Source organism: Zingiber officinale, chromosome 8B, assembly GCF_018446385.1.
Source record: "Zingiber officinale cultivar Zhangliang chromosome 8B, Zo_v1.1, whole genome shotgun sequence".
NCBI classification, from domain to species: domain Eukaryota; kingdom Viridiplantae; phylum Streptophyta; class Magnoliopsida; order Zingiberales; family Zingiberaceae; genus Zingiber; species Zingiber officinale.
The window spans coordinates 95963622-95989431 of NC_056001.1; the positions used below are offsets into that span (position 1 = coordinate 95963622).

The 25810-nt window shown below is 34.5% G+C and overlaps 1 protein-coding gene across 7 annotated transcripts in view; it reads left to right on the plus strand.

Moving 5' to 3' along the window:
- LOC122015595 (protein CHROMATIN REMODELING 20-like) overlaps nucleotides 1-25810 on the plus strand; it is an 81331-nt gene that overhangs the window by 38881 nt on the left and 16640 nt on the right. For all 7 annotated transcript variants that reach the window (XR_006120936.1, XM_042572571.1, XM_042572572.1 and 4 more), the window contains 12 exons: nucleotides 2522-2593; nucleotides 2799-3329; nucleotides 5651-5925; nucleotides 6324-6414; nucleotides 6485-6682; nucleotides 8383-8502; nucleotides 10558-10724; nucleotides 15760-15901; nucleotides 18290-18439; nucleotides 18525-18580; nucleotides 18670-18976; nucleotides 19090-19225. Coding sequence is in view for 6 of the 7 variants with exons in the window: in XM_042572571.1 (XP_042428505.1) it covers nucleotides 2522-2593; nucleotides 2799-3329; nucleotides 5651-5925; nucleotides 6324-6414; nucleotides 6485-6682; nucleotides 8383-8502; nucleotides 10558-10724; nucleotides 15760-15901; nucleotides 18290-18439; nucleotides 18525-18580; nucleotides 18670-18976; nucleotides 19090-19225 (2245 nt within the window). In the remaining variant the exon portion in view is untranslated. The remainder of the gene's footprint in view (nucleotides 1-2521; nucleotides 2594-2798; nucleotides 3330-5650; nucleotides 5926-6323; nucleotides 6415-6484; nucleotides 6683-8382; nucleotides 8503-10557; nucleotides 10725-15759; nucleotides 15902-18289; nucleotides 18440-18524; nucleotides 18581-18669; nucleotides 18977-19089; nucleotides 19226-25810) is intronic.

Sequence of the window (25810 nt, forward strand, 5' to 3'; positions counted from 1 at the left end):
ATTGAAACTAAATAAAGTACGAAGCTAAACAATTAAACTGGCATCATAACGAAAACATAAGATCAAACATGCAAATAAGCCAACAACTAAACATGAACAATCAAACACAAAGGTAAACTAAGCTATCCAAACCACTCTCCCGCGATCAAACACCAATTGACTACTCCCGCCGTCACACGGAGACTCGGATCTGGAATGCCAAAGCCGGTGGACAGCAACACACACGACCACTGATCTTGCTGGAATTAATACACACTAAATTTGAGCTTGCTTCTGCCGGAGAGGGATACACCACTGAGGTTGCTGGAATTATGCCCACATTTGGAACGCCGTCCGTGGGAAGTACACAGCAGAACTAGTGATGGAAGAAGAAAAGCTTCCACCGGAGAAGATGGTGCACATTCGACTTCCTCCTCTGTTGAGATCTCTGCTTTCGGAACGCCGTCCATAGGAAATCTCCACTGAGGAAAGGATGGAGAGGAAAAGAAATCACCTGAGCAAAACCTCTCCGGTGAAAACCCTAGCTCTGAGTTCAATCGCCGTCACTGAGATGGAATAGGAAAGAAGGGAGCTCGTCGCACTGGAGCCGAACCCAACCACCGGAAGAGGACACCAAGATGAAGTCGCCGCTGCTCACAGAGGCCGCTGGAGTTGCTGTCGTCGCCGCCGGATTGGAGAAGATCGCGCGAAGAGGGAAAGGGGGCTGCGGGCATCGGGAGAAGAAAACGCGAGAGAAAACAGGGAAGAAAACCCAAACCACTATGATGAACCGGTGCTATTCCCTTTTAAAGCCATGGACTGAACTGGATTTGCTGAACCGGCCTGAACCGAACTGATCTGAATCTATTGAACCGGACCAAAGAGAAGGTTTAAGGTGATTTCTTGGGCTTTTGAAATTGGGCTCTGGATTGGGCTTCTTCCTTCATTTAATCTCCCTCAAACATGTAGAAATTGAACCAAATCGTGATTGGATCAACCCGGCGTTCCTCCTCTGAATTGTTGTCTCCCTCAATTCCTGCAAAACACATTATAATCAAATAATATTCAAAATACCCATAAAATGTACAGGAATTGAGATGAAGACTAACAAAGATCCAATCTAATAAAACATACTAAAAGCACATATTTGGATACATGAGAGGATAAAAACACTGATAAATCATACTAAAATAATAGGTCCAAATGCTAGTTATCAGTGCCTCTCACAAGGCACACGCTTAAGACGATGAGGCGCAGCGAGGCAAGCACTTTTAATAACTATGATTATAGTCAATACCATTTTGCCCTAGCTGATGAGCTTGTAAATACATAATTTAGAGTTTGAAATATCGAGAAAAACTAACACCTTTTTCTATGGAAAAAGTTTTCTGTCTTCATTTTCTTCGACTTTTTATTTCTTTTATTCTTGTTTTTTTGGAAACATCAACAAGAAATAAAATTTCATATATGATGGATCTATTATATAGCGGAAAGTAGATACTGATAAAGATTTCGTTAATTAGAGAAAGAATGGTTGATTGAATAGAGCCTAATTTGTAGAGGTTTTTTTGGTTGTCGTATACCCTTTAGGGTAACAAGAAAATTTGATTAACTGTGGTATGACTTACCATACCTTATGGATCATGTTGAGTTGTAGAGAAGCAATATGTGCAAAAAATTATGGTAACATAGATGGGAAAGCTAAGATGGACATGTGGCTTTACTAAAAAGGACAAAATAAAAATGTTAATTTGTGAGTGTAATTAGGTGCAATTTCAGTAGATGATATAATGACTGAAGATGATACAGACATATTCAAATCTAACTCATATATTCTATAGTTAAAATGGTTGAAACAAATAGAGTGAAAGGCGCCAGTGCTAGAGGGAGACTACATGAATATTAATAGTGATATACTCTTCCTTGCAAAGAGTTCGATGGACAGAGGGATAAACATGGTTTGATAGTAAAGATAATGATATTTTCTTTCTGTATAACTATTGTTTGTTGCCCTAAATAGTTGTGCACTTTGTTTTTGTTATTTTTTTACAACACCCAAATTCCCAGGCCAATGATGGAAGAAAAACAGAAATTGAAGGGTGATCCTGCCCCTACGGAAGATGGAACATTAAAATGCTTAACTTCCAAACTTTTTTGTACTGGATCACTAATCTTGATGGCGTAGCACTATATGGTTAACTGGATCTAAGGGAACTCATGCTCACAATTTTCTTCTAGTATGATTTCCCTCTTTGAGTTGTCATGTATGTGCCCATCCTTTCCTGAGACACAAGTATTGCACTTATAGGACTACCAGACTGAGCAGGAAGCCAGCCATAGGAGGGCTTGTTTTACTTGTTCTTTGATTACAGATTTCATGATATAGTAAGAAAGTGGATTAACTTCAGCTTTGCAGTAGTTCTCGTTACATTGTATGGCATAATTGGCATGTAATTTCTGTATGATACATTTTGAGATTTTTCATTGCTCTTATTCTTGTTTATTCTTCATGAAATGAAACAGTTATCCTCAACTTTTGCAGGTTAGAGAAGAAGATGACATGAAAGTATCAAAGAAACTTCAACTTCGTCTGAAACAAAAAAGAAAAAGAAAAGTAAAATATCAGTCTGTGTCCTTTTCCAGATGGGTCTAATCTTTTGTAGTTTAAGTGTTTTCCCCATAACCTGTTAACTTATTATATACACATTCAATTGGTGGTATCGCTAGATTTCTTCTGCTAGGTCTGAAAAGATTTTCCTATGAACTCCATTACTTTGTTTGGCCACGACCATATTTCACATGTTCAATAAATTCTGCAGGAACACATTCAGAATGACATATTGGATGGCACTGCAAACACAGGTGAGTTTCAGTCAGATTTCATTGATCAAATTTCCCCCTGTCCAGTTGCTGGCCATACCACAAATACTGCTCAAGATTTGAAGCTTGAAAATTCTATGGATGAAAAGCTGATTCTGCATGGTATAATCAAGAAGAGGTTACTCGAAAGTGTGGATGCAGATGGACATGACAGTAAAAGATGTAGGGCAGTTGTCATAGAGAGTGACGACGAAGTAATAAATGTCGTCAAAGACAAGGTTGCGGTGCAAGATTTGCCGATGCATCTGAGTCCATCTGAAAGAGTTAGAGAAGTTAATGTGATAGATGTTGATGTTCTTTGTTCACCAACTTCAGCTAATTATTGCAGTGGTTCAAATGTTCCCCTGACATTCCATTGTACAGCTTGTTCTGAAGTACTTAAAGCTTCTGAAGTGCAAGGACATCCATTGATTGAAGTAATTATTTGTGGGAATTGTAAGCTTATGGTAGAAGATAAAATGAAAACAAAGGTACTGTTTATGATTCATTGTTGAATAATGGTCCCATGCAATCTTTCTAGTTATTTTTGTTTATTTATTTTGATATTTACAATTGATGAAGGTTGTATGTGCTACCGGTGATATCCACATATCACCAGAAGTCTTTTCAGCGTGCTTTGTCCTCACTCGCACGTACTCTGGAAAACTTCCCAGGAGGTCACCCATCCTCAGATTTCTCCAAGACAAGCACGCTTAACTTTGGAGTTCTTAAGTTTGGGCTTCCGAAAAGGAAGTGCACCTTGGTGATATGGATAGTACCATCTAACTTTTTAAGCCATAATTAACCAGAATCTCAGAACCGGGGTATTACAATCACCCCCACTTAAAGACACAACGTCCTCGTTGTGTAACCACGAATCACACCACAGACAAATCCTAGAATCTCCCTCGCTAGGCGGTGCCCTGGGTGCTCCTGCCACAGGCGCACTCACGGTCGTAAGGTCGCTCTGATACCATCTGTAACGCCCCGGCCCGGGCGACCTCCACCCGGACTGAACCGGGAACGCCACCAGAATTGCCCATCGGGTTGACGACTAGCTCCACAAACCACCGGAAGTCCTTTCAGTGTACTTTGTCCTCACTCGCACGCACCTTGAAAAACTTCCCAGGAGGTAGCCAAAACAACTAGCTATGTTCATTGGTGAACATAAAAAAAACATGGGAGAGATTATAGTGAAAGATAGTGTGTGGGTGATTGGGGGAGGGGAGGGGGCATTTGGGTTTGGTTGTGCTCTCGAAAGTATTTTTGATGGCCAAAGCACATTGGGAGAGTTAATTAAGGTGTTTATAAATTTATGATTCAAGTTCTTTTACTCAAAGCGTTGCATTTTGAGGGGGTGGTGGAATACAAAATTTTCTTAAGAAGATAGAAAGATGTAAATAAATCTTTTATATATTTTCCTTTTCCTCTATATCTCTCTTCTCCCACCAATTACGTTTGGTAGTGCTTTCCTAAGTTTTCTTGAGAGGCAAAACACATTGGGAGAGTTAATTTATGGTTCAAGCTCTTTTTACTCAATGCCCTGCATTCTGAAGCTACTTTTCTAATGCAGGCCGGAGAAGGCTTTCTAAAGCTACTTTGGAAAAGGCAGTTTTAGATAGAAAATAATCTAAAACTTAAATAAATAATATGTTATTAGTATTTAATATTACAAAATTAATATTAAATACTAAAATAATATAAATATTGATTTATATTCTATTGTTAATTTACTATCTTTTTTTCAAAAATTAAAATCAAAGGTATTTATATTTAAATAGTAATGAAGCATAAATATTCCATATTAATAATAACTAAACAAACAAGATGTTATAATTTAAATTGTACTAAATATGTTTTTTATTCTAATTATTTATTCTATTATCTTTATTGGGACAAAGACAATCCCACTTGGTGGGATAAAAACTTGTTTGTTGTTGTTGTCGTATCTTTGTTTCTCTCCAAGAGTAAGTGCTTTTTGGGTTTACTTTTACTGAACACAATGTATAGTAAAATTGCTTTCCAGAGCAATTTTGAGATTTAATTTGCTAACCAGGAAGCTATTTTTTACACAATGTACTTTTGCACAAGGTGTACTCTAAATGTGTCTTTGAATTGCAAATGCATGCGAACCTCAGCCTCAGAAGAAGAAAAGGGAGAGGAGAAAATTAAGGATGAAGAAAAAAAAAAGTTGGTAGGTGAGAAAAGGAGGAAAAAACTAAGAAGATTTTAATGTTTCCACTTTTGTGAAAGAAAAGATCTAATTTTATCTCTATGCATCTGTTTACTTAATTTTCTTCCCAAGTAAGCAACAGTTTTTAGTGATCCATCCCTTTTCTTGTTCTTTCTTACAATTTTCTCTTCACATAAATAGGCCTTATAGGGCCCTCATACATTGTTTTTTTCCTCATACTTGTCAGAATTTTCTATTGAAGTTTATAATTTTACTATTATAGTTTAATGGAAAGATGATAAAGTCGATTATCAAAACTCTAATAGTAGGCCGGTAGCTAATTGATTTAACCAATACTTGACCAAATTTAACCGAACAAAGGTACTCTGATTTGATTTAGTTTGTTCTAAAGGTGTTTGGTTAATAAAGAAAAATAAAACTTAACATTGCAGTTTAGCTTAAACCTTGTGGAGGATTCATATTATTATAAAGCTACTTGTGTAATATCTTCATGATATTATTGCACTTATTGCATGTTAAAAACACCTTCAAATCAGAGAAAGATCATTTCCTGCTGTTTCTATTCTATAAATCTCAAATGCTTTAGTTATTCCAAGATTGATGCATTTTTGGTTGCAGGACCCTGATGATTTCTGTAGATGGTGTGGTAAGCCTGATGATCTCATAGGGTGTAATTCTTGTAAGATGCTGTTTTGTGCTATGTGTATATCAAGGAATTTTGGTGAAACACAATTATTGGAAGTTAAAGCAAATGGTTGGGATTGCTGTTGCTGTTTACCAATGCTGTTGGAACCGTTTATCTTGGAATTTAAGAAAGCTGTAAAAGGATTCTCAGTTTCTAGCTCTGAAAGTGAGTTTGAGCTTCCAGATGGTGAAATGGATGTCAGACTAGGGTAAGTATTACCATCTTTATATTTCTGATTTCTGGCTTGATGATATGCGACTTAGTATTTGCATCAGTTGTATTCCTTAAAGCATCTACAATCAAATTGTTTTGGTGTATAACAATGATTAATTGTATGATGAGCCTGCAAATTCAATTCATACATCATAGAAATTCATGATTGCATAAACATTGAGGAATTAAAGAATATACCAACTAAGCCAACCAAATTTCTTCTAGCTATTCCCTATTTTGGCCGGACTTTGGCTGAGTGTGCTTGACAGATAAGCATTCTTGGTAATAATTGTCTTCATCCATTTAATTATTCTGTAAATCTACTTTTTTTTTCTTGTTATAAATTGAATCTTTCGTTTGTAATCTGTTCTTTTTTCTCTGTTTTTTTTCCAGTCACAAGAAAAGAAGAAAAAGGAGGATTAGGAGAATTATGGATGATGCAGAACTTGGAGAAGAAACGAAGAGAAAAATTGCAATGGAGAAGGTCTCTGATTATCTAAATATGTTTTTCTTGAGAAGTCATAAATATGCTAAATTATTATTTATTTCTGCAGGCTAGGCAAGATCATTTGAAATCAATGCAGGCATCATCTTTCAGTAAATTAAGTACTATTAGAAGTAGTAATGAAAGTGCAACAGAAGGCATTATGACTGATGCAACTGAGGGTTTCATTATTAATGTTGCTAGAGAAACTGATGAGGAGCCTGTGAGAATTCCACAAAGCATTTGTGCAAAGTTGAAGCCCCATCAGGTATCCTCTCAGTTTCTTTGTTTATCGATCTTTTACTATTCTAATATGATTGTCAACTTGACTAGTTGTTTTATATCTTTTTTTCTAGTCCTTGCTTCCACTTTTTTATGTCATTGATGATGGATGTGCAGTTATTCGAGAAATAAACTAAAATAATATTTTTTTGAAGCAGTAATTAAGTCTAGCTTTAGTAGAAAATTAGACGGAAGAAGATACATTAAGATGGTATGACATGTTTAAGGATGATAAATCCAATATTTAAACAAGTTGAACCGACAAGAGGTGATGGTGTCAAGAAGAAGTGGAGAATAAGATCCTTGTAGCTAACCTTAAATTGTTGGGACTAACACATCAATTAGACTTGTTATTGTTGTTGTAACTTATTTTAGTTGGTTTCATTGGTCTTATTATATTGAATCCAAAGTTAATCTCAATCTTTTTTTCTTCAAAGTAGAAGGCTTCACACTATATTCAAGTTTCTTGTGATAAGGGATTTTGGTTTTAGATACTTGTATCTTGTGCTATAGACCAATATATGTAGTCTTGTCAAAAGTAGTGGTACAATATTCTAAATCTTAGGAGTTGTAAATACGTATCCTACAACGCTGAATTCAAAGTAACCACAGGAAGCAAAAATCATACAGTTAATTTTTACTTAGTGCTTTATTGAGGTATCTATGCTTGTTAGTAGCTTCATACTAGATCTTGCTCATGAATGCTTGCATGTTTAAAAAAAAAAACACTATTCAAGAGCAATTAGGCACTCTGATAACATGAGAAAAATATAATAAGACGATTGGATGATTCAAGGATGACTAAAAGTAGATTCTGTAGTTAGACAAGTTAATTCAATTAGAATTGAAGGTGTAAGGGGTAGAGACGGTTAAAATAAAACTCTAGTTCTACCATTGGAAGTTTTTCAAGATTTTTGAATATTGCTAATGATATAACTCTACATAAAGTTAACTAGAGGGATAAGATTCCATAGCCAAGCTAAGTAGTTAGGAGTTAGAACTAATTTGGCTGACTATGATTTTACTATACCAAGTTACATTGGTAGCCATTGGTCGCTAATCGTGGACCATTACTTAATCACTCAGGTCCATGTGCTTTGAGTTTGAACAAATATAAAATCTGGTACATGCACTGAATTTGATGTCCATCCCCAGTAGACTGCTTTAGCTTTGCTTCATCCTCAATAGAGGGGGAAGATTGATGTAGCCAAAACTAAATAGTTGGGATAAATACAAATTGATGGTGGTGATTGTATATGCTATTGTGTTGGTAGAAATATTATAAGATAATTTAATAAGAGTGAACAATTTCTTCTTCAGTTTCCAACCTTGTAGAGGATATGGTGTATTCACTGCATGTTCTGATGAAGTCTAGGATTTTTGTGCATCATTTCCTTATTTATTTCTTTGGTTTTTTTTTCTTATTCTGATTTTAGTGATTTGATATATTTTCCCAGTTTTTCGTTTTTGTTTGTTTTGTGTCCAGGTTCTTTATTTGCTTTCATTTGCTTTAGTCATCCAATATTTCTACCTAAGTTTGACTGGTAATCCAATTAGAATGACCGAGTCCAATCTAAACCATCCTAATGATGTCTGAACTGGACATTATTGATTATACATCTTGTTTCAGTATGTATATGCTTATGTACTTTCCTTATTGAGGTTTTATCTTGATGATGAATGCAGATTTCAGGAATACGATTTATGTGGGAAAACATTATACAATCTGTCAGAAAGGTCAAATCTGGGGATAAAGGACTAGGATGTATTTTAGCCCACACAATGGGCCTGGGCAAAACTTTCCAGGTGTGGTCTTTTGACTTTCATTGCTCAAAATTTCCTTGGTTTTGGTTTTATTTAATCATTAAAATTCTTTATGTTTCTCTGGAAACCAATCAATATTAAAATTTGTACTTTGAAAGTGTGTTTGTTTTCTCTCTGTTGCTAAAAATTTTCATCATTGATTATGTTGGAAATTCAGCAAGGAGAGTCATGAGCTCTGGTTCTGCTGCTGGATTGCATTGCCATTCACGTGAAAACTTGTTCATATTAATTTTTTTTTATTATCTGTTTGATCTTTTTTTTAAGAACTCATGATCAGTTTCCCGATGCTTTAATGTGAAGCTTTCTGCTAACCAAGGTAGCAGTTCTTTGGAGCATGTCTTTTGAGCTTGAAATGTTTGGTTCCAAGTGTCAGAAACTACCTAATAGTGTGATCATGCTAATCTTTCATGTTGTTGTCAAAATTTTAATTAATGAATACCTAGGATAAAAGAAACAACAATTGAGATTTCCAATGCAATCAGTTTAAAAGTGCAATAAACTTGGTTCTTTATTTTCACGTGCAGTATCTGTAGCTTAGACAGTTCCTAGATTTACATGCATAAATGCTTCAAACTATGTTTCTGCCTAGTGGTTGATAGTATGGAGTCCATGCAATTGTGCTCTCATTTGTTATAGCATTTATATTCTGAGGTTTCAATTGTTGTATACTCCCTGTGGTTAAATATCCTATAACGATATTTTGGTTACTGATTATTTCTATTGTTTGAAGTCAATCCAATTTAGGTGTTGAATTTTGACATCAAGGGTGTTGTGAATTTGTCATTTCTAGGATAGTTTGTTAATGTTTTAACTGTATTCCTTAATGGCTAAATGATATTAAAAGTAATATTTTAACTCATGTCACTGGTGGTTTACTTTCAGGTTATTGTACATAATACCGGAAATTCTTTAGTGCTTTAGTTCTGATGATCCAACTAAATTCTCTAATTTGTTAACTTGCATTTAGTGACTTCATAAAATTGATTGATCATTGTTAAGCATTGGTATTAGTAATAATGAAATTATACTTGATAGAATAAGTTATATCAAACATTATCATTAGATGGTTGTGCATAACATTCCTATAAATAAGACATCTTTCCCATTTTTTATTCAACAAGAAGAATTTAGTGACAAAGATATTTAGATGATTGAAATGAACTTCTTTTGTATTCGTGTGATAGTTGTGTGTATGTTTTTTTAATGGGTATGATATGACAACACAGGCTATAATTTATGAATCAAAGTGTTGGAGAATTAGAAAATGACATGTCCAATGAAGTAGTGCATAGGAGATGAGATATGAAGATGGATGCAGTGGGGTACTAGAGAAGACTATCGTTCATGAGCAATTAAATGAAACTCCAGTAGACAATAAAAGTAGAGAAAATAGGCTGAGATGGTATAAACATGTTCAAATGCAACCAATTGATTTTGTATCTAGACAAGTTGAATTGATTAGAGTTGAAGTTTTTATGGTAAAGGCCACCAAAATATTCTCTAGTTGTAATACTAAGTGATTTGGTTGATCCTTTAAATGCCTGCCTGTGTGTTTTCAGCAATCTAACTTCTTATATTTTTCCTTTTGGGAGGAGAAAGGAATGCATAAACTCCATCTGAGTGATGGAGGTGAGATTTGATCCCAGGATTTCCTTCAACATGACCAAGGCTCTTACTACTAGTTAGCTGTATCTAGTTAGTGATTCTCATCTAATATGAAAATTTTTATTTTCATTAAAAGAAATTCTCAATGTAAATACTCTCTAAAGTGAATATGCGAAGGAATTTAGTGATATGACTGGTTGGATAAATGCTAATAACTAAAGTACAGTTACACATTTTCCTAACTTGTATAAAACAAACAGATCATTTGACTTATCTTGCTATAACTGCTTGTTTACTTTACAAAAAGGATTTCATGAGAAGAAAGAATTCTGCTTTGCCTCCATAAATGTGTTTCGATCACACTCACACATTCTGGAGGTTCCTCACTTGTGTCATGTTAATTTCAATTGGATTGGTGATTTCGGTTGCCAGGTCATTGCATTCCTGTACACTGCTTTGAGAAAAGCTGATTTAGGTTTAAGAACAGCACTTGTGGTTACGCCTGTTAATGTGCTTCATAACTGGCGCCGAGAATTTGCAAAGTGGCAACCAACAGAGTTAAAGCCCCTTCGTGTGTTCATGTTGGAAGATGTTGCCAGGTTTGCAATTCATTCCATCCTATACCTTTAAGTAACTTTGCTATTTATGTTATGAGCTACACTTTTGTCAAAAAACATGCTTGATGGTTTTATGCTCTTAGTTTTCTTCTAAATTACATAAAATTTGCTCTGGGATGTACTTGATCCTTTTAGATAGTTGATCCTTTTAGATAGAAATTTTATTGTCATTTGCACATGTTTGACTACGATTTACACCATTTAAGTGTTATTCTTGGTCATTTACGCTTATCTTGTGATTTTTGATTGGAATAGTTTCAATTTCTGTTTTAGCTATAAACTTTGCAAATAGAATATATATAAACTTCAACTGTGACAATTCTTATTTTTAGGGCCTTTTTTAGTCTTCCGAGCTAATTTTCATATGAGAAATATGAGTAATCAAATTGAATCTGGTGTTGTTGAGAACGGAAAAGTAGAAGATATTATGAAGCCAAACAATAGTCAATCTGTTTATTAAAGAGGCAGATTAGTCTAGTTTCTTATTTGGAATTCTTCTTTGAAATAAAGTGGTTTTATCATTTTTTTTTTTTGGATAAGTAGAAGTGGTATATCATGTATTCAAAAGGTACAAAATGAGGTTTTAGGGTCTATTCATGTATGATATAGTGTCAAATCTCAATAGATACCTAAAGACATGTATACATGTATCTGCACGCTTCTAAATATCCTTGCTACATCTAACTAACCTTCAAAAACAAAAAAAAAACTACGATTCCGGGCCTTCCACACTTAATGTATCAGAGATGATAAAGTTAAATGACGAGCCTTTGTCACCATCCTACTTCCTCTATAATATTGTCCAAGGACACGAATTATCCAACGATAGGTGGACATCTCTAGACGCATATACACCCAATCTCGAATCCTCCGCCATAGGTTCGCAATCGGGGGATGGGAAGAATAGATGCTCCTGTGTCTCTAGCACTTGTTCGCAAAACGTGCACGTTCGATCCTCCTGATAAATAGACAAGTTCTTAAATTATAAGTGGACAGAATAATTGTTTTCTTGAATTCGATGGTTTCATATTATCTCTTTATATAGGTATATGTTAGAATGCCTTGTCAACAAAAAATTAATAATAAATCTAACAACCTATTTTAACGGAAAAAAGATCAATAGTAATAAACCTAACAACCTATCAAATATTTAAATAAATCGTATAGGATTTTTTTTTATCTTAATCTACACTCCCCTTAAGCTTGACTCTTGATATTGATGAGTCCAAACTTGCCAATAAGAAATTCATGAGTTTATTCTGACAGTCCTTTTGTGAGTAAATCAGTTGATTGTTGAGAAGCAGGAACATATTCAACACTTAGGCTTCCTTCCTCTAGCTTTTCTTTAATGAAGTGTTGATCAACTTCAACATATTTGGCTCTATCATTGTGAACATGATTTTGAACTACACTGATAGTTAATTTATTGTTACAAAATAGTTGCGGAGGACCTTCAAACTCTATCTTCAATTCTTTCATTACTTTTCTTATCTAGATGAATTCACACAATCCATGGGCCATAGCTCTGCACTCAGCTTCTACACTCCTTTCAACAATCAATTGTTTTTTGCTGCACTAGGTTACCGAATTTCCCCTTACTTCTGTACAATAGCCAGATGTTGACTTTCAATAAGTCATGGATCAAAATCAATGTGCATCCACTTTTCGATCATTATTTTTTTTTTCAAAAAATAACCCTTTCTTTGGAATTCGTTTCAAGTACCTTAGAATTCTATATACTGCATTAAGATAATCGTGGCATGGTGAGTGCACACATTGACTTGCTAAACTTACTACAAAAACAATGGGGGAGTATACAAGAGATAAGTAAGATTTCCAACAAGATGCTGATATCTTTCTTTATCCACAGGTCCTCTCTAAAAAATTCTTTCTTTATTCTCTAGTTCAATTAGTGTATTATTTGGCTTACATCCCAACATGCCGTTTTTACAAAAAATGATGTAATGTGTATTTTCTTTAAGAGACAGAGATGCCCTTTTTGCATCTAGCAATTTCTTAGTAAGTACTTTAGTGCTCCAAGGTCTTTGACTTCAAATTCTTTTCCATCATCAATTTAATCTCCTTCATTTCCTTGTCATTCTCAATGACTATGATATCATCAACTTATACTTCCTTTCTTAGAATGTTTAACAAGGAGTGTGTAATTTGCTTGCCCTTGAACATACCCCAAAAACTTTGTTATCTTAAGAGAATTTTTCAAACAAGGCACGTGGGGACTTTTCAATCCATAAAGAGATCTGTTAAGTTTGTAGACAGTTTAACTTCCCAATTTATTTTCAAATCCCGAAGGTTGACTTATATAGATTTGCTTTTCAAGTTTGTCATTCAGGAATGCATATTTTATATCAAACTGTTGTAGTGGCCAGTCAAGGTTGGCTTGGCTAACAATGATAGAAGAATCTGAACAATATTGATTTTTGCAACAACAGAAAAGGTTTCGTGTAATCAATGCCATAGGTTTGAGTAAAGAACATAGGCTATCTTTCAATTGAATTATCTGCCTTATATGTACTTAACCTTGAATATCCATTTGCACCCTACTATATTTTTTCCTTTTGGCAATTCCACTAGACTCCAGGTATTACTCAGCCTTAAGTCATGCATTTCCTCAAGAATATCCTCTTTTAAATTCGGGAATAGGGAGTGTTTATAGAATAGACCTGGAAATTACTACACCAGATAATTTCGAAGTAAAGGCACAAAATGACAAAATGACGAAGATAAATTAGACTAGGAGACAAAGTTAGAAATGGGATATTGAGCACAGGATCTCACACCCTTTCTAATTGCTATTGGTATATTGAGATTAAGAGTAGTACGTGATTGAGGATCGATTGTCGGTTCATTCTCTTATCTGTGGTTAGGATTCACATTGTCTTTAGTCGTTTGAAGTTCTTTCTAGTCTTGAGTATACTTGTAACTCTTGTTGTGGTGACATGTTGTGGAGGGTTTGTTCCAGGTATTTGTGGGTTACTTGGATTGAAGTAAGCGTGGGAAGAGGTGGAATGCCCCAATAAGCTTTATGTGGATTCCCCCCTGAAGCAAAGTTGGGAAGGAGTATCTTCGTAGGTGACTTTGTGAGTAGCATACATTTTTCTAGTTTGAGGCCAATAACAATGGTAACCCTTTTAGTCAGAGAAAATCCAACAAAAACTGTTTTGATGGCCCGAGGACCAAGCTTACTTTGATGGTGGTCATGAACATGGATAAAGGTTGTACATTCAAAGGTTTTTGAAGGAATATTATTGGATGTAGACACATGTGGATATATTTTTTTTTTATAAGAAGGGATAAAGATGTTACAAAGTCAAGGGGTCGATTTAGTAAGTGATTATTGAGATAAGCAGCAGTGAGAATGACACCCCCATAGGTACTTAGGGACATTCATGGTGTACATTAGAGCATGAGCTACTTCCAAAAAATGACGATTCTTCATTTCTAACACTCTTTTGGTGAGGGGTATCAGCACATGAATTTTGGTGGATAATCCCATTTTCCAATAGATAGTCACCTAAAATGGTATTGAAGTATTCTTTACCATTGACAATTAGAGTTTGAATATGGGTGTGAAATTTAGTTTGAATCATTTTGTGAAAATCTTTGAAGATTTTACTTGTATCAACTTTGTTATGAAGAAGGGAAACCCAACCAACCCATGTGTGGTCATCACTAAAGGTTAGAAGCCATTTTTTGCCTTAAGAGGAAGTGATTGGTAAGGGACCCAAATATCACTATGAATTAGGGAAAATGGGGTGGATGGTGTATATGGTTTTGGAGAGAAATAGTAGAGTGTGCTCAGCTAAATGACAAATTTCAGTCTAAGAAAGTAGGATATTTATTATTGAATAGAGACTGAAGCAAATGTTTCAAATATGAGAAATTGGGATGACCAAGTCTACGATGTCATACCATTATTTCCCTAGCGCTAGAAATAGGTGTAGATGCAACATTAGATTCTCAAGTTTGATGATCTTCTGAAGTAGGAATGTCATGGTAGTAAAGTCCATTGTGAATCCTAGCATTGTCGATCGGCTTCCCCGATAGTAGGTTTTGAAATGGACAGGATAATGGATGTTAGCAATTACTAGCAGAAATTATGTTTCATGTTAAGGAAGGGTGAAACCTGGATTTAGGATAATATCTTGAGATAGTTGAATACTACCAATACCAGCAACTGGAGTAATGGAACCATTAACAATTTTAACAGTAGTGCAATTTGAGCAAGGAGGATAAGTGCAAAATAAACTAGGTTATTGGAATCATTAGCAATTTTAACAATAGTACGATTTGAACAAGGAGTATTAGTGCAAAATAAACTAGGGTCTCCTGTCATATGATCGAAGGCTCCAGAATTAACAATCCAGGAGTCAATAGAATAAGAATTGAAGGTTAAAAGGAAAATACCAGATTGGGTCATAGAACAAGACCCTACAGTAGTGTTTGGGAGGGAAGAAATGTCACTTCAAGAAAGAAAAGTGGCATATGCAAGGGTATCCTTGGCTGTAGTTTCGCTGAAGGAAAGTGGAGGATTCCTTCAATATTTTTGCATTGTTTGTATTGAGAACCTTTCTGCTTTCTTCTCTGGCACCATGTTAAATTATAAGTGGAGAAAATAATTGATTTTCTTGAATCCAAATGTTACATAATATCTCTTTATACAGGTATGTTAGAATGCCTTATCAACAGAAAATTTATAATAAATCTAATGACCTATTCTAGCAGAAAAAAAATTAATAGTAATAAACCTGATGACTTATCAAATATTTAATTTTTTTTATCTTAATCTACACAGGTGATTATCAGCTTGGTTCTGTATTTTCTGACTGAACTTTTATGCTGGTGGAATTTGAAATCCTTTTTCTTTGAAATTTCTTAAAGTTATATCACAACATATTTGCTTTCAAGAAAGCATTTAAATTAGACACATGCTGTTGCAGCTTGTATATTGTTTGAGATTTTGTTGCTCGTATCAGTAAGATCCAGTTGCACTTGTCAGGGAGAGAAGATTAGATTTGCTTTTAAAATGGAGAATGAAAGGCGGAGTATTTCTGATTGGCTATGCTGCTTTTCGGAACTTGTCTCTTGGAAGGCATGCGAAGGATAGGAATACAGCCAGTGAAATTTCACATGCCTTGCGTGTAAGTCATCAAACTGCAGTACTTTGAATTCTCTTAATACTTATTTGTTTCAGTGTCTATTTTCGAGTATAGATAACATGCTTGTCAAAGGGTATGAGGTATGAATATTTTTACAAGTTAGAAACTGTAGTTTGTAAACTACTGGATATGATGCAGATTTATTTACTTTAAAAATTCCAAATTTTTTATGTAATCATTGCTTTGGCTTGTCTGTTCTGCCTACCAACTACTTTCCTTTGCATCTGAAATGGTTTAGTGGTCCATATGCAGCTCTGGAAAGCCTCAGTGAATAGCGAGAAATAAACGGCAACTAAGTGATATTTTCTTTTTTTTTAGAACATATTTTTCATATTAGAAAATATAAAATATGAAGCATAATTATATGCAAATGAGAATGTTGTTCCTTTAGGGATGTATTGTTTGGCACCAACAGCATCAAAATTGTCGAAGATCAATTGGAAATCATATCACAATTCAAGATGATCTCAAGCATCCTTTATACTGAATTCTTCCACAGCACTAGCTCATCCATTATTGTATCATTTGCCACAAATGCACACAACACTGCCCTTGTCATGCTGTAGGGACAAAGAATCAAATAGATCTGTTTTAGATTTTTAGCATCCTTTTGGAAAGCCAGCAAGTGTAGTAACATAGTCTATGGAATATGGATGACCAACTTCTCCAAGCACTCTTCTCAATTATAAGTTAGCATGTCAAAGTCTTTCGTAATGAGGTTAATACAGTGGGTCCTCTGTATTTTTGTATAACCTATGGAAAATTTGGTGCAGTTCAATAGCTCTCTTGAATCAATGCCTTTGGTAATGATGACTTGAATAATGTTGCCGATTGCCCTCTTCTAACCTTTGTGTAATCCTGAGAAGCAATTAGCTTCAAACCCCATCAACACCACCTTGGAGGCTTTGTTGCAATTATTACTGCCACTCTCATGTTGGATGCGACCTCCATTTTACTTGTAGTAGGAGGAGGTTCCACAAGGATACTTCTCTCATTGCTCAGCTCATCTACCAGCTTGTTTATTGAAACCTGTTGATGCTTGGCTTTCAGTCCTTTGTTAGCTGACCAGCAGTTGATTATTTTTCTTGTGGTTCTGACAAACTTCTAGTAACACAATAGATTGTTCCAGAGCTTCACATAGCTGCCAACAAGATGGAAATTCAATTGCATATGCATATCCATAGTGGTTATGTTTCCACTGTTTTTATTGCTCCAATCACACATGCAAGATCAGCAAGGGATAGGGTTGAAGTTGATAAAAAGATGTAGGAGCTGAAGGAATTTGGAGAGGATGGAAGAGGGTAGATGATTTGTGGATAGAAATACGCTGAACCAGATAAAAGCAACAAGAGGGGAACAAATTGTTGTAGGGCATGTTACCTCTCAGATCCCTGATCAAGGCAATAGATGTTTTCATTATATCAAATGGTACGTCCAGTATATGAAATCATGATCTAAACTACAAATTTTCAACTGCCAATTATAAGAATAAAGCTTAGGATTGATATATTTAGGTTGAGATAAAAAAATAATATACAATTTCTTCATTATTGGATTTAAATATTGGTTGAATCTGCATCCAAATATGTGTTTTTTCCTGATTTGCTATTTTGTTGTCTAAGGTTGTCAAATCAACAACAACAAACTACCTACCCTCCTTGCTTATGGATTTTAATCTTTCATTGAACTCTAAAACTTAATCCTATTTAACACCCAAATCTCGTAATTCATTTATATCTCTCCAAGTAGAACTTTCTATGATCTCCTTGTCCTTGTACCTTAAACATTAATTGAACCTATTTTTTCAACTATATAATCTATTGCTTGTCTTTGAAATGCCCGTACCATCTACACCTATTTTCTCAAATTTTGTTACCTGTTGGTTTCTGCTGTTTTGGTCTTGGAGGCCATTGTTAAAAATATCTGCTACAATAACTTTTAAAATTGAACTCTTGGATGTTGGTTTCCTCATGTGTAATTTCTGAAGTTGCATTGTTCATGTCTACACCTGTGCCAATACCAAAACAAATTTTGTTGTTGTAAAATTAGTAGTTTATTTACCTAGTCACCATGGTGGATAAAAATAGCATAAAGATCATGCAAGACTGATTCATTAGGTTGTCTTCTTTTACTTCATATTTGAAGCATTATTCCATTTATTTGTGCTGATTTGAGGCCATTCCTATGCTCATCCAATGATGTCTTGCTTTAGTTTCGTCTCTTGATTCATTTCACATTTCAAAGAAGATAATGCATCATGTGGAAATATCAAATAATGTGATGCATTTGCAATTCTTTTCATCATAGGAATTACTATTAAAAAAAATACGATTTTGATAATCAAAGAATACATCATAAATCCTTTTTCAGCTTGTGCCCGACATTCTAGTTTGTGATGAGGCTCATATGATCAAAAATACTAAGGCTGACATAACACAAGCGTTAAAAAGTGTAAAGACACAAAGAAGAATTGCCTTAACAGGGTCACCCTTGCAAAACAATCTGATGGAGTATTATTGTGTAAGACGTTTTTGTTTCTTTTTCTTTTAACATGCAGGATGATAATTGTTGCACATTACAGTAATGACTTGTTATTTTTAAACAGATGGTTGATTTTGTGAGGGAAGGGTTCCTTGGCAGTAGTCAGGAATTCAGAAACCGGTACATACTTTTGTCATCTCTCTTTTTTTTTCTAGTAGTTATTGAACATTCATTAGCAGGGAAAAATGTCTAATTTAATTTCTATATAGGTTCCAGAATCCCATAGAAAATGGTCAGCACACAAATTCTACTATGAATGATGTCAGAACTATGAATCAAAGATCACACATTCTGTATGAACAACTGAAAGGTTTTGTCCAGCGAGTGGATATGAATGTAGTGAAAAAGGATCTCCCTGATAAAACAGTTTTTGTTATAACTGTAAAACTATCTCCTTTGCAAAGAAAGCTATATAAAAAGTTCTTAGATGTTCATGGTTTCACCAGAGAGAGTATTTCTTCTGAAAAGATGATTAGGAAACGCTGTTTCTTTGCTGGTTATCAGGCATTAGCACAGGTACAATCACATTCTTATCCATGGTTCTTGCCACATGATACAAACTTTGCTTATGCCAGTCAAAATCATTTCCCCCCATGCTGATCATGAGACCAATTTCTTTGATCTTTTAGATATGGAATCATCCTGGTCTGTTGCAAATGGCTAAAGAACATAAGAATTTCTCAAGGAAAGAAGATGCTGTTGAGAACTTCTTGGTGGAAGACAGTTCCAGTGATGATAATATGGAAAGTGTCTTCATGAATGGAGGTAGTTAGACCTGCGTATACAAGTTGGTTTTTGTGCCTATAAGTTTGGCAGTTATTCAGCTTTATTTATTCAATGATCCTTGATTATTAGATATTACTTGTAGAGGTGATCCCTTGGCTGACCTAGGAATGTTAAAATGAGTAAATAAATCATAGATAAGAACCATTTCCCCTCCATATTACCAGATACTAAAAGGCGCTGTAAAAAAGCAGTCTTTTACTGTTCTAAAGTTTTAGGAGTTGATACGGTGCAAACAAACTCACAAAAAATGAACAATTGTGTTAATGAGTTGGAATAGTGCTGAACGCAAGTTACCATTGTTTTACACTATTTGTGACAGACAAATTTTATATTGTAGATTTGCATTAGTTTCTATCCTGGCATGATAGATTGGTTCATGACTGTGTTGTTCAATTGTGATTCTCAAGAGTGGTAGAAACCTGGCATAAGGCTTTATGTGATGCTCAGTAAGAGTGGTAGGCACCAAGCATAAGGTATTAAGTTAAGAATCTATCATGGACAATATGCTGCTTGATCACCACATATATGCTGAGTTTTTAGTTAAAAACAATCGTAAAAAGAAAATTTCTATGATAAATGTTTACATAAAATTATGGAGCTTATTCGTAAGTTTAACCTTATGGCATGCATAACCAATGGAAAAATAAGTGTACATTATGATGAATTATCTGGCTAAGGCTGAAAATTCCCCTCTTAAGTTACAATCTTCCACATAGTATCCCTTTATAAGTTTCATTGTTGCACATAGTATTCTCATGATCGGTAGCTGTGCTACTTGTTAGTAAACTAATACTTTTCTATGAACTCAACAGAATTAACTCAATTTTTCCCTAGTAAGCCTATTTTGGTATCAATTGTTCTATAGATTTACTTGAATCTCTTCCTCACTTGCCAATCCATCACTGGTTACAAATAGACTGCCAAAACATGTTTGTGTACATTCATGGTGTTCCACTGTCAAGGCATCATAGGAGTGTCATCATAGTTCTAATTGGGCTGTGCTCATGTCAATTAGACCTGATTAAACTAAAATACTCCAATTAGATGGGAAAAATAAAAACGGGAAAAAGGCCAATGTGAAGACAGCCTAGTTCAACCAAAAAGTGATTACTAGAGGAAAAAAAACATCTTTGCTAACAGGACATGTTTAGAGGTAGTATGTGCAATTTTAGAACCCAAAAGGGATCAATTAGTAAGTTCTTGGTATTGGTTTGTTACCCTAAGGCCTCATTTAGCATGAGAATTTTCTTTTTTATTCCATGGAATTTGATAGGCGAAAAAAATAGTATCTTTTAATGTATGATGGCCCATCCGATTTGTTGGGATTTAAAATCTCACGAAGAGATGAGACTGTACGTTTCTGATGACTCAGATCTAAGCTTCTAAATAAGTTTCAAATTATTACAATCTTGTGAACTGATAATTTAATCTTCATACTTAGGAGTGACTTGATTACGCTGAATTCTGAACTCCTGCCAGAAGTGGCCTAAAATCAATGATGAGGACATGCAACAAAGATGGAAATAGAAAGCTAAACTGAGCACAAGGAAAGATCCATTGAAAGAAGGGATGGGAAGAGAATGGGATGGATAAAAGTAACTAGTGAGTGTTATGGGAGTGAGTGCTCAGATGTAATAAAATTGTTATTGCAAAGTATATGAGCATGGTTGTCAATGTTAGTATTAGTGTCGGTCATCCCAAAAATTTGAGTATCATACAAGTCATAGGATTGATAAGATTGGAATTGCTAAAAAATGTTCACAAAATTTGGGCGGGGGTGGGGAATCAAGGAAATATGAAAAAAATACTAATAATGCATCTCGTTTATTAAATATTAGTACTAGTGGTAGCAGTAATCCAAACAAATAAATTAAGATAATATATTAGTATGTTAGTTAATCTGATATTATTAGGGGATTAGGAATATAACATAGGACATTGCAATTTTTTTAAACACGTTATATTATAAAAAAAAAAACAATGTTAATACGTATGGTTTAGGTTATATGACTTCCAAATTGATCCAGTATATTATCATTCCTTTTTGTCAATATTTTTTAATCATATTATTTAGTTAAACTATTAATATTTATAATTTTTAATTGATGATATTATTTCTAATATTAATTACGAAAATAATTTAGTTGATATGATTACCTAATAATTTAATTCTTTAGATTTTACATTTATTCTAATTTTGATCAACCTTTGTCTTATTTAGTTGCAGTAGATAACAAAGAATAGATTGTTATCCTGTGGCCAACTTCAGTTATAGTGGGCTTTCCAAGTTTGCTTTGGTTTTGACGAGCTTTTTTCTAGGAATAGAAGTAGACCATGTGCTTCTTCTAGATGGTGCAGATCCTCTCCCTCTAGAATCAGAGCATGATCTTCTTCAACTGTTGAAGGCTCAGTAGCAGATTGGGGAACCACACCATTGTATAATAACTCAATAAAATTTCAAAGCATGCTTCAATAATCATAAAGGTTTCTAATAATAAGTACATGAACGAACTAAGTGAATTCCCTCTGTCTCACAACGAGAGACATTCTTGGCAGCATATGTTGTTTCATATTATGTCATTTTCAGTGTTGTAAATGGCGGTAGACGTTGGCGAGGCAGTAAGTAGCCGCCTACTTCCGCGGTTGCGTAGGCCATTGAATTTTTTTTTACATAATATTATAAATAGTCATAATTCTTTATGTAATATATGTAATTAAATGATGTCTATGCATAAATAAGCTTCTTATATAAAGTACAAATAAATATATAAATGCAACTAACAAGATAATTAATAAAGATTCATCATCATATTAATATTAAAAAAATAATATCATTATTTTTACCAAAAACCTAAGTTTAAAATTCAAAGTTTCAATCCAATATGACAATAAGCCAACAAGGATTTAGACTAAACATAACTAATAATATAAATCATCTACACATGTACCATCAACTACATTCGTAATCCTCTCATCGTCGGACTTAAAATCAACATCATCATTCTCCTCCTCCAATGTATCTAAATCCTCATCAAGTTCTCTAATGGGGATGTACCTTGCACTCCTCGTTGGTTGTAGCACTTCATCCGCTCCTGAGGCCTCTGCCACCATTCTCCAAATAAGTCCCTAACCCAGCACCACCTCATCTTCATCACCATCAACAAGCCAACCTTGAGCTTCACTAGCTTGAGAGGATAGAAGCAAATCTCCTCCTATTTCTCTTTTATTCTTCTTTTTCATAAGATTAACGTTGAATTTGACATATACAAGTTCATTCAATCTTGATGTCTCAAGCCTATTCCTCTTCTTAGTATGTATTTAAACAATTAAAAAATTATTAAAAACTAATAAAAAGAAAGGATAGATAACATATTTTTTGAATTACTACTTACCCTTTCAAATTGATTTCAATTTCTTTCGTACCCCAATGAATTACTTGTCAAAGAGAGAAACCTCGTTGCCATTTTTTTTTTTGTAAGTTTTGAAGTGTCACCATCATAATTGACCACCATCCAACTTAAAAAAAAAAAGTAAAGAGGCGTAAGAAATAAAGGAAAGAGATGTACAAAGATCAAAGTCATGGTACACATTCACCTTCTCATATGCCGCGACTGCCATATTTCTTCCAAGGTTTCCGGATTGACTCATACTTCAACAATTCATTATTAGAAATGGTGGATTGCATGCCCTTGGTGGGAAATATTCTTTCAACACAATTCAAGAACTAATTCATAACATTGGTGTCATTTTGTATGCTTGGATCTTTGAAGTAAAAAATTGAATTCAACAAGCAAGCGACATAATGCAAAGGATTATCAAGTCTACCTTTAGACTTATCATCAATAATCTTCAAAACTACGTGTGACATTTTTTTTTTTGAAAGTCTTTGCAATCTCTTCCTTCATTGTTTAAGTGCACCCAATAAAAATGCCATCGAGGGCTTTTTGTCAACGTCAACAAGGCGTAAAATTTTCACTAAAGGGGTGAAAACATTCAAAGCCAAAAAAACATCATTCTAAAAAGAGATACTTGTTACTGCCGCCTCCGCCACTTTACCCTTCACACTACTCCTTGATCTTGTTTGCTTCACTTGGATGTAAACATGTCTCAATTGATCTTTCTTGCCATCGAGATTTTCCAAGATCATAAATGAAGTAGTAAATCTAGTAACCCCGGGCCTCACAATATCTCTTTTCTTGGTATATTTCTTCGTAATATCCAAAGTTCTACGATGTGCATAGATGAATATTATTAGGGCCTTTGCTTTCTTAATCATTCCGCTAAACTTGGGTAGCTTTCCAATTACTTCATGCATGAGATTGATTGTATAAGTCATACAAGAGGTCCAAAAAATTTGAGGTTGTGTAACCTTCAACACCTCCGCCGCTGCCATATTGTTTGTTGCATGGCTCGCCACTACTTGAACAATATGTCGAAGGCCAATTGCATTGATATATTTTTCCACAAACTCGAAGATATAAGCCTCGGTGTGTACCTCCATGTATTCTTTAATAGAAACAAGGAATGAAATGTCTAGTTTGCAATTAACACATAAATTCATAATGCTTTTCCTTTGCGCCATCCATGTATCCGTCATAATTGAGCATATGTTTTTAATCAACCCTTTTTAATGTTTTTTTAGAGATAATTTGGTTCTCTCAACTTCTTGCTTCAAAAGTAGCTCTCTTAGAAGATATTGACTTGGAGGTTTATATAGCCCAAACCCAAATTGGCCAACCACCTCTACAAATTGTCTAAAAATTTGATTGTCAATTGCTTGAAAAGGAATTCTGCCTCATAAATCAATCTTGCAAGGTACTCATATACATCATTTGTAAACTTTAACTTCAATGCATCATTTATGTTTTGTTGTCTTGCCTTTGTTGGATCAATTACGGATGCCCACTTATCAATAGGCCCAAGGTGCTTTGATTTCTTTTTAGAAGAGTTTCCCTCCATTACAATCATCATCCTCTACATCAACATCTATATTTACTTCCGCCATTGCTTCTTTTAGTTCTTCCACCATTTCTCGCTTCTTATTCTTGCTGTTTTCAAGATAAGCTCTTACTCTTTTTGTCTTCTTCAGATGCTTTAGGACATGCTTCAACTTGTCCAACAATACCCGCAATATGATGTTTCATCTGATAAACTCCTCCCCTAATAAGCCTCGTACATAATTTGCATGTGATTCATTCTCTTTTTTCTTAGGAATACAACACCCCATAATCCCAAACAATATAACTTTCGCTTCAATTCCACCTCCGGTTGTTTCTCATTTTCCGCTATTAATCTCCAATAATTAAATAACAGCAATAACAACCAAGCCTTATCCCATAGGGTCGGCTATATGGATCCTTGTACGCTATTGAGCTCTATCTCTTACTATATCTTCATCTAAATTTAAATAAATTTTATTTTATTGTTACTAATCAAGTCTTTTTTTTGTTTTCCTTTTCCTCGTTTGATATGCGTGCTTATCATAGTTTCACATCGCCTAATTGGAGCATTCATTGGTCGTCTAAGTATATGCTCGTACCATCTTAAGCGTGTCCCTTGGAGTTTTCCCTCAATAGATGCAACTTCGACTTTCTCTCTAATGCTCTCATTTCTTATTCTGTTCGTTCTCGTATGTCCACACATCCACCTTAACATTATCATCTCTACAACTCTCATCTTTTGCTCATATGCTCGAGTCATAACCCAATATTCAGCTCTATATGACATGACAGGTCTAACTGCAGTTTTGTAGAATTTATCTTTTAAGTTTTAGAGGTACTTTACGACCACATAAAACATCTGACGCTCTCCTCTATTTCAACCATCTTACTTGTATTCTATATAAGACATCACTCTCAATCCCTCCATCATTTTAAAAAAATGATCTTAAATATCTAAAGCTCTTGGTTTTGGGCAACTCATCATCTTCTATCTTAACAATTTCTCATTATGTCTAATATTGCTAAACTTAAATTCCATATATTCTGTTTTTATTCTATTATGCCTAAAACCTTTCCCATCTAGTGTTTCCCGCTAAGATTCTAGTTTTAGTATTTACTCCTTAACGTGTTTCATCTATCAAAACAATATCATCTGCAAACAACATGCATCACGGTACTGTGTCTTGAATGTGTGCAGTGAGTTCACCCTTAATTAGTGTAAAAAAATAGGGACTTAGAGTTGATCTTTGATGTAATCCTGTCTTTATTGGAAATGCTTCAGTTACTTCACATGAAATATTTACTCTAGTTGTTACATCCTCGTACATATTCTTAATACCTCTCTTTTATAGAATTCTTCATATAATTTTTCTTGGGACTCTATCATAAGCTTTTTCTAAGTCAATGAATACCATGTGTAGATCTTATTTTTGCTCCCAATATTTTTCAATTAATTGTCTAAGAACTTACTAGAAATATATAAAAGCTAACCTAGTCTTGCTTGAAATTATTTAAGAATGACAAACTCAAAATTTTACCCCTAAATTAAAATGTTGGTTGCCCAAATCAAAAAGGAAAAAAGATCATTGAGACATTGCCAACCTTAATTAGGTAGTCCCACATT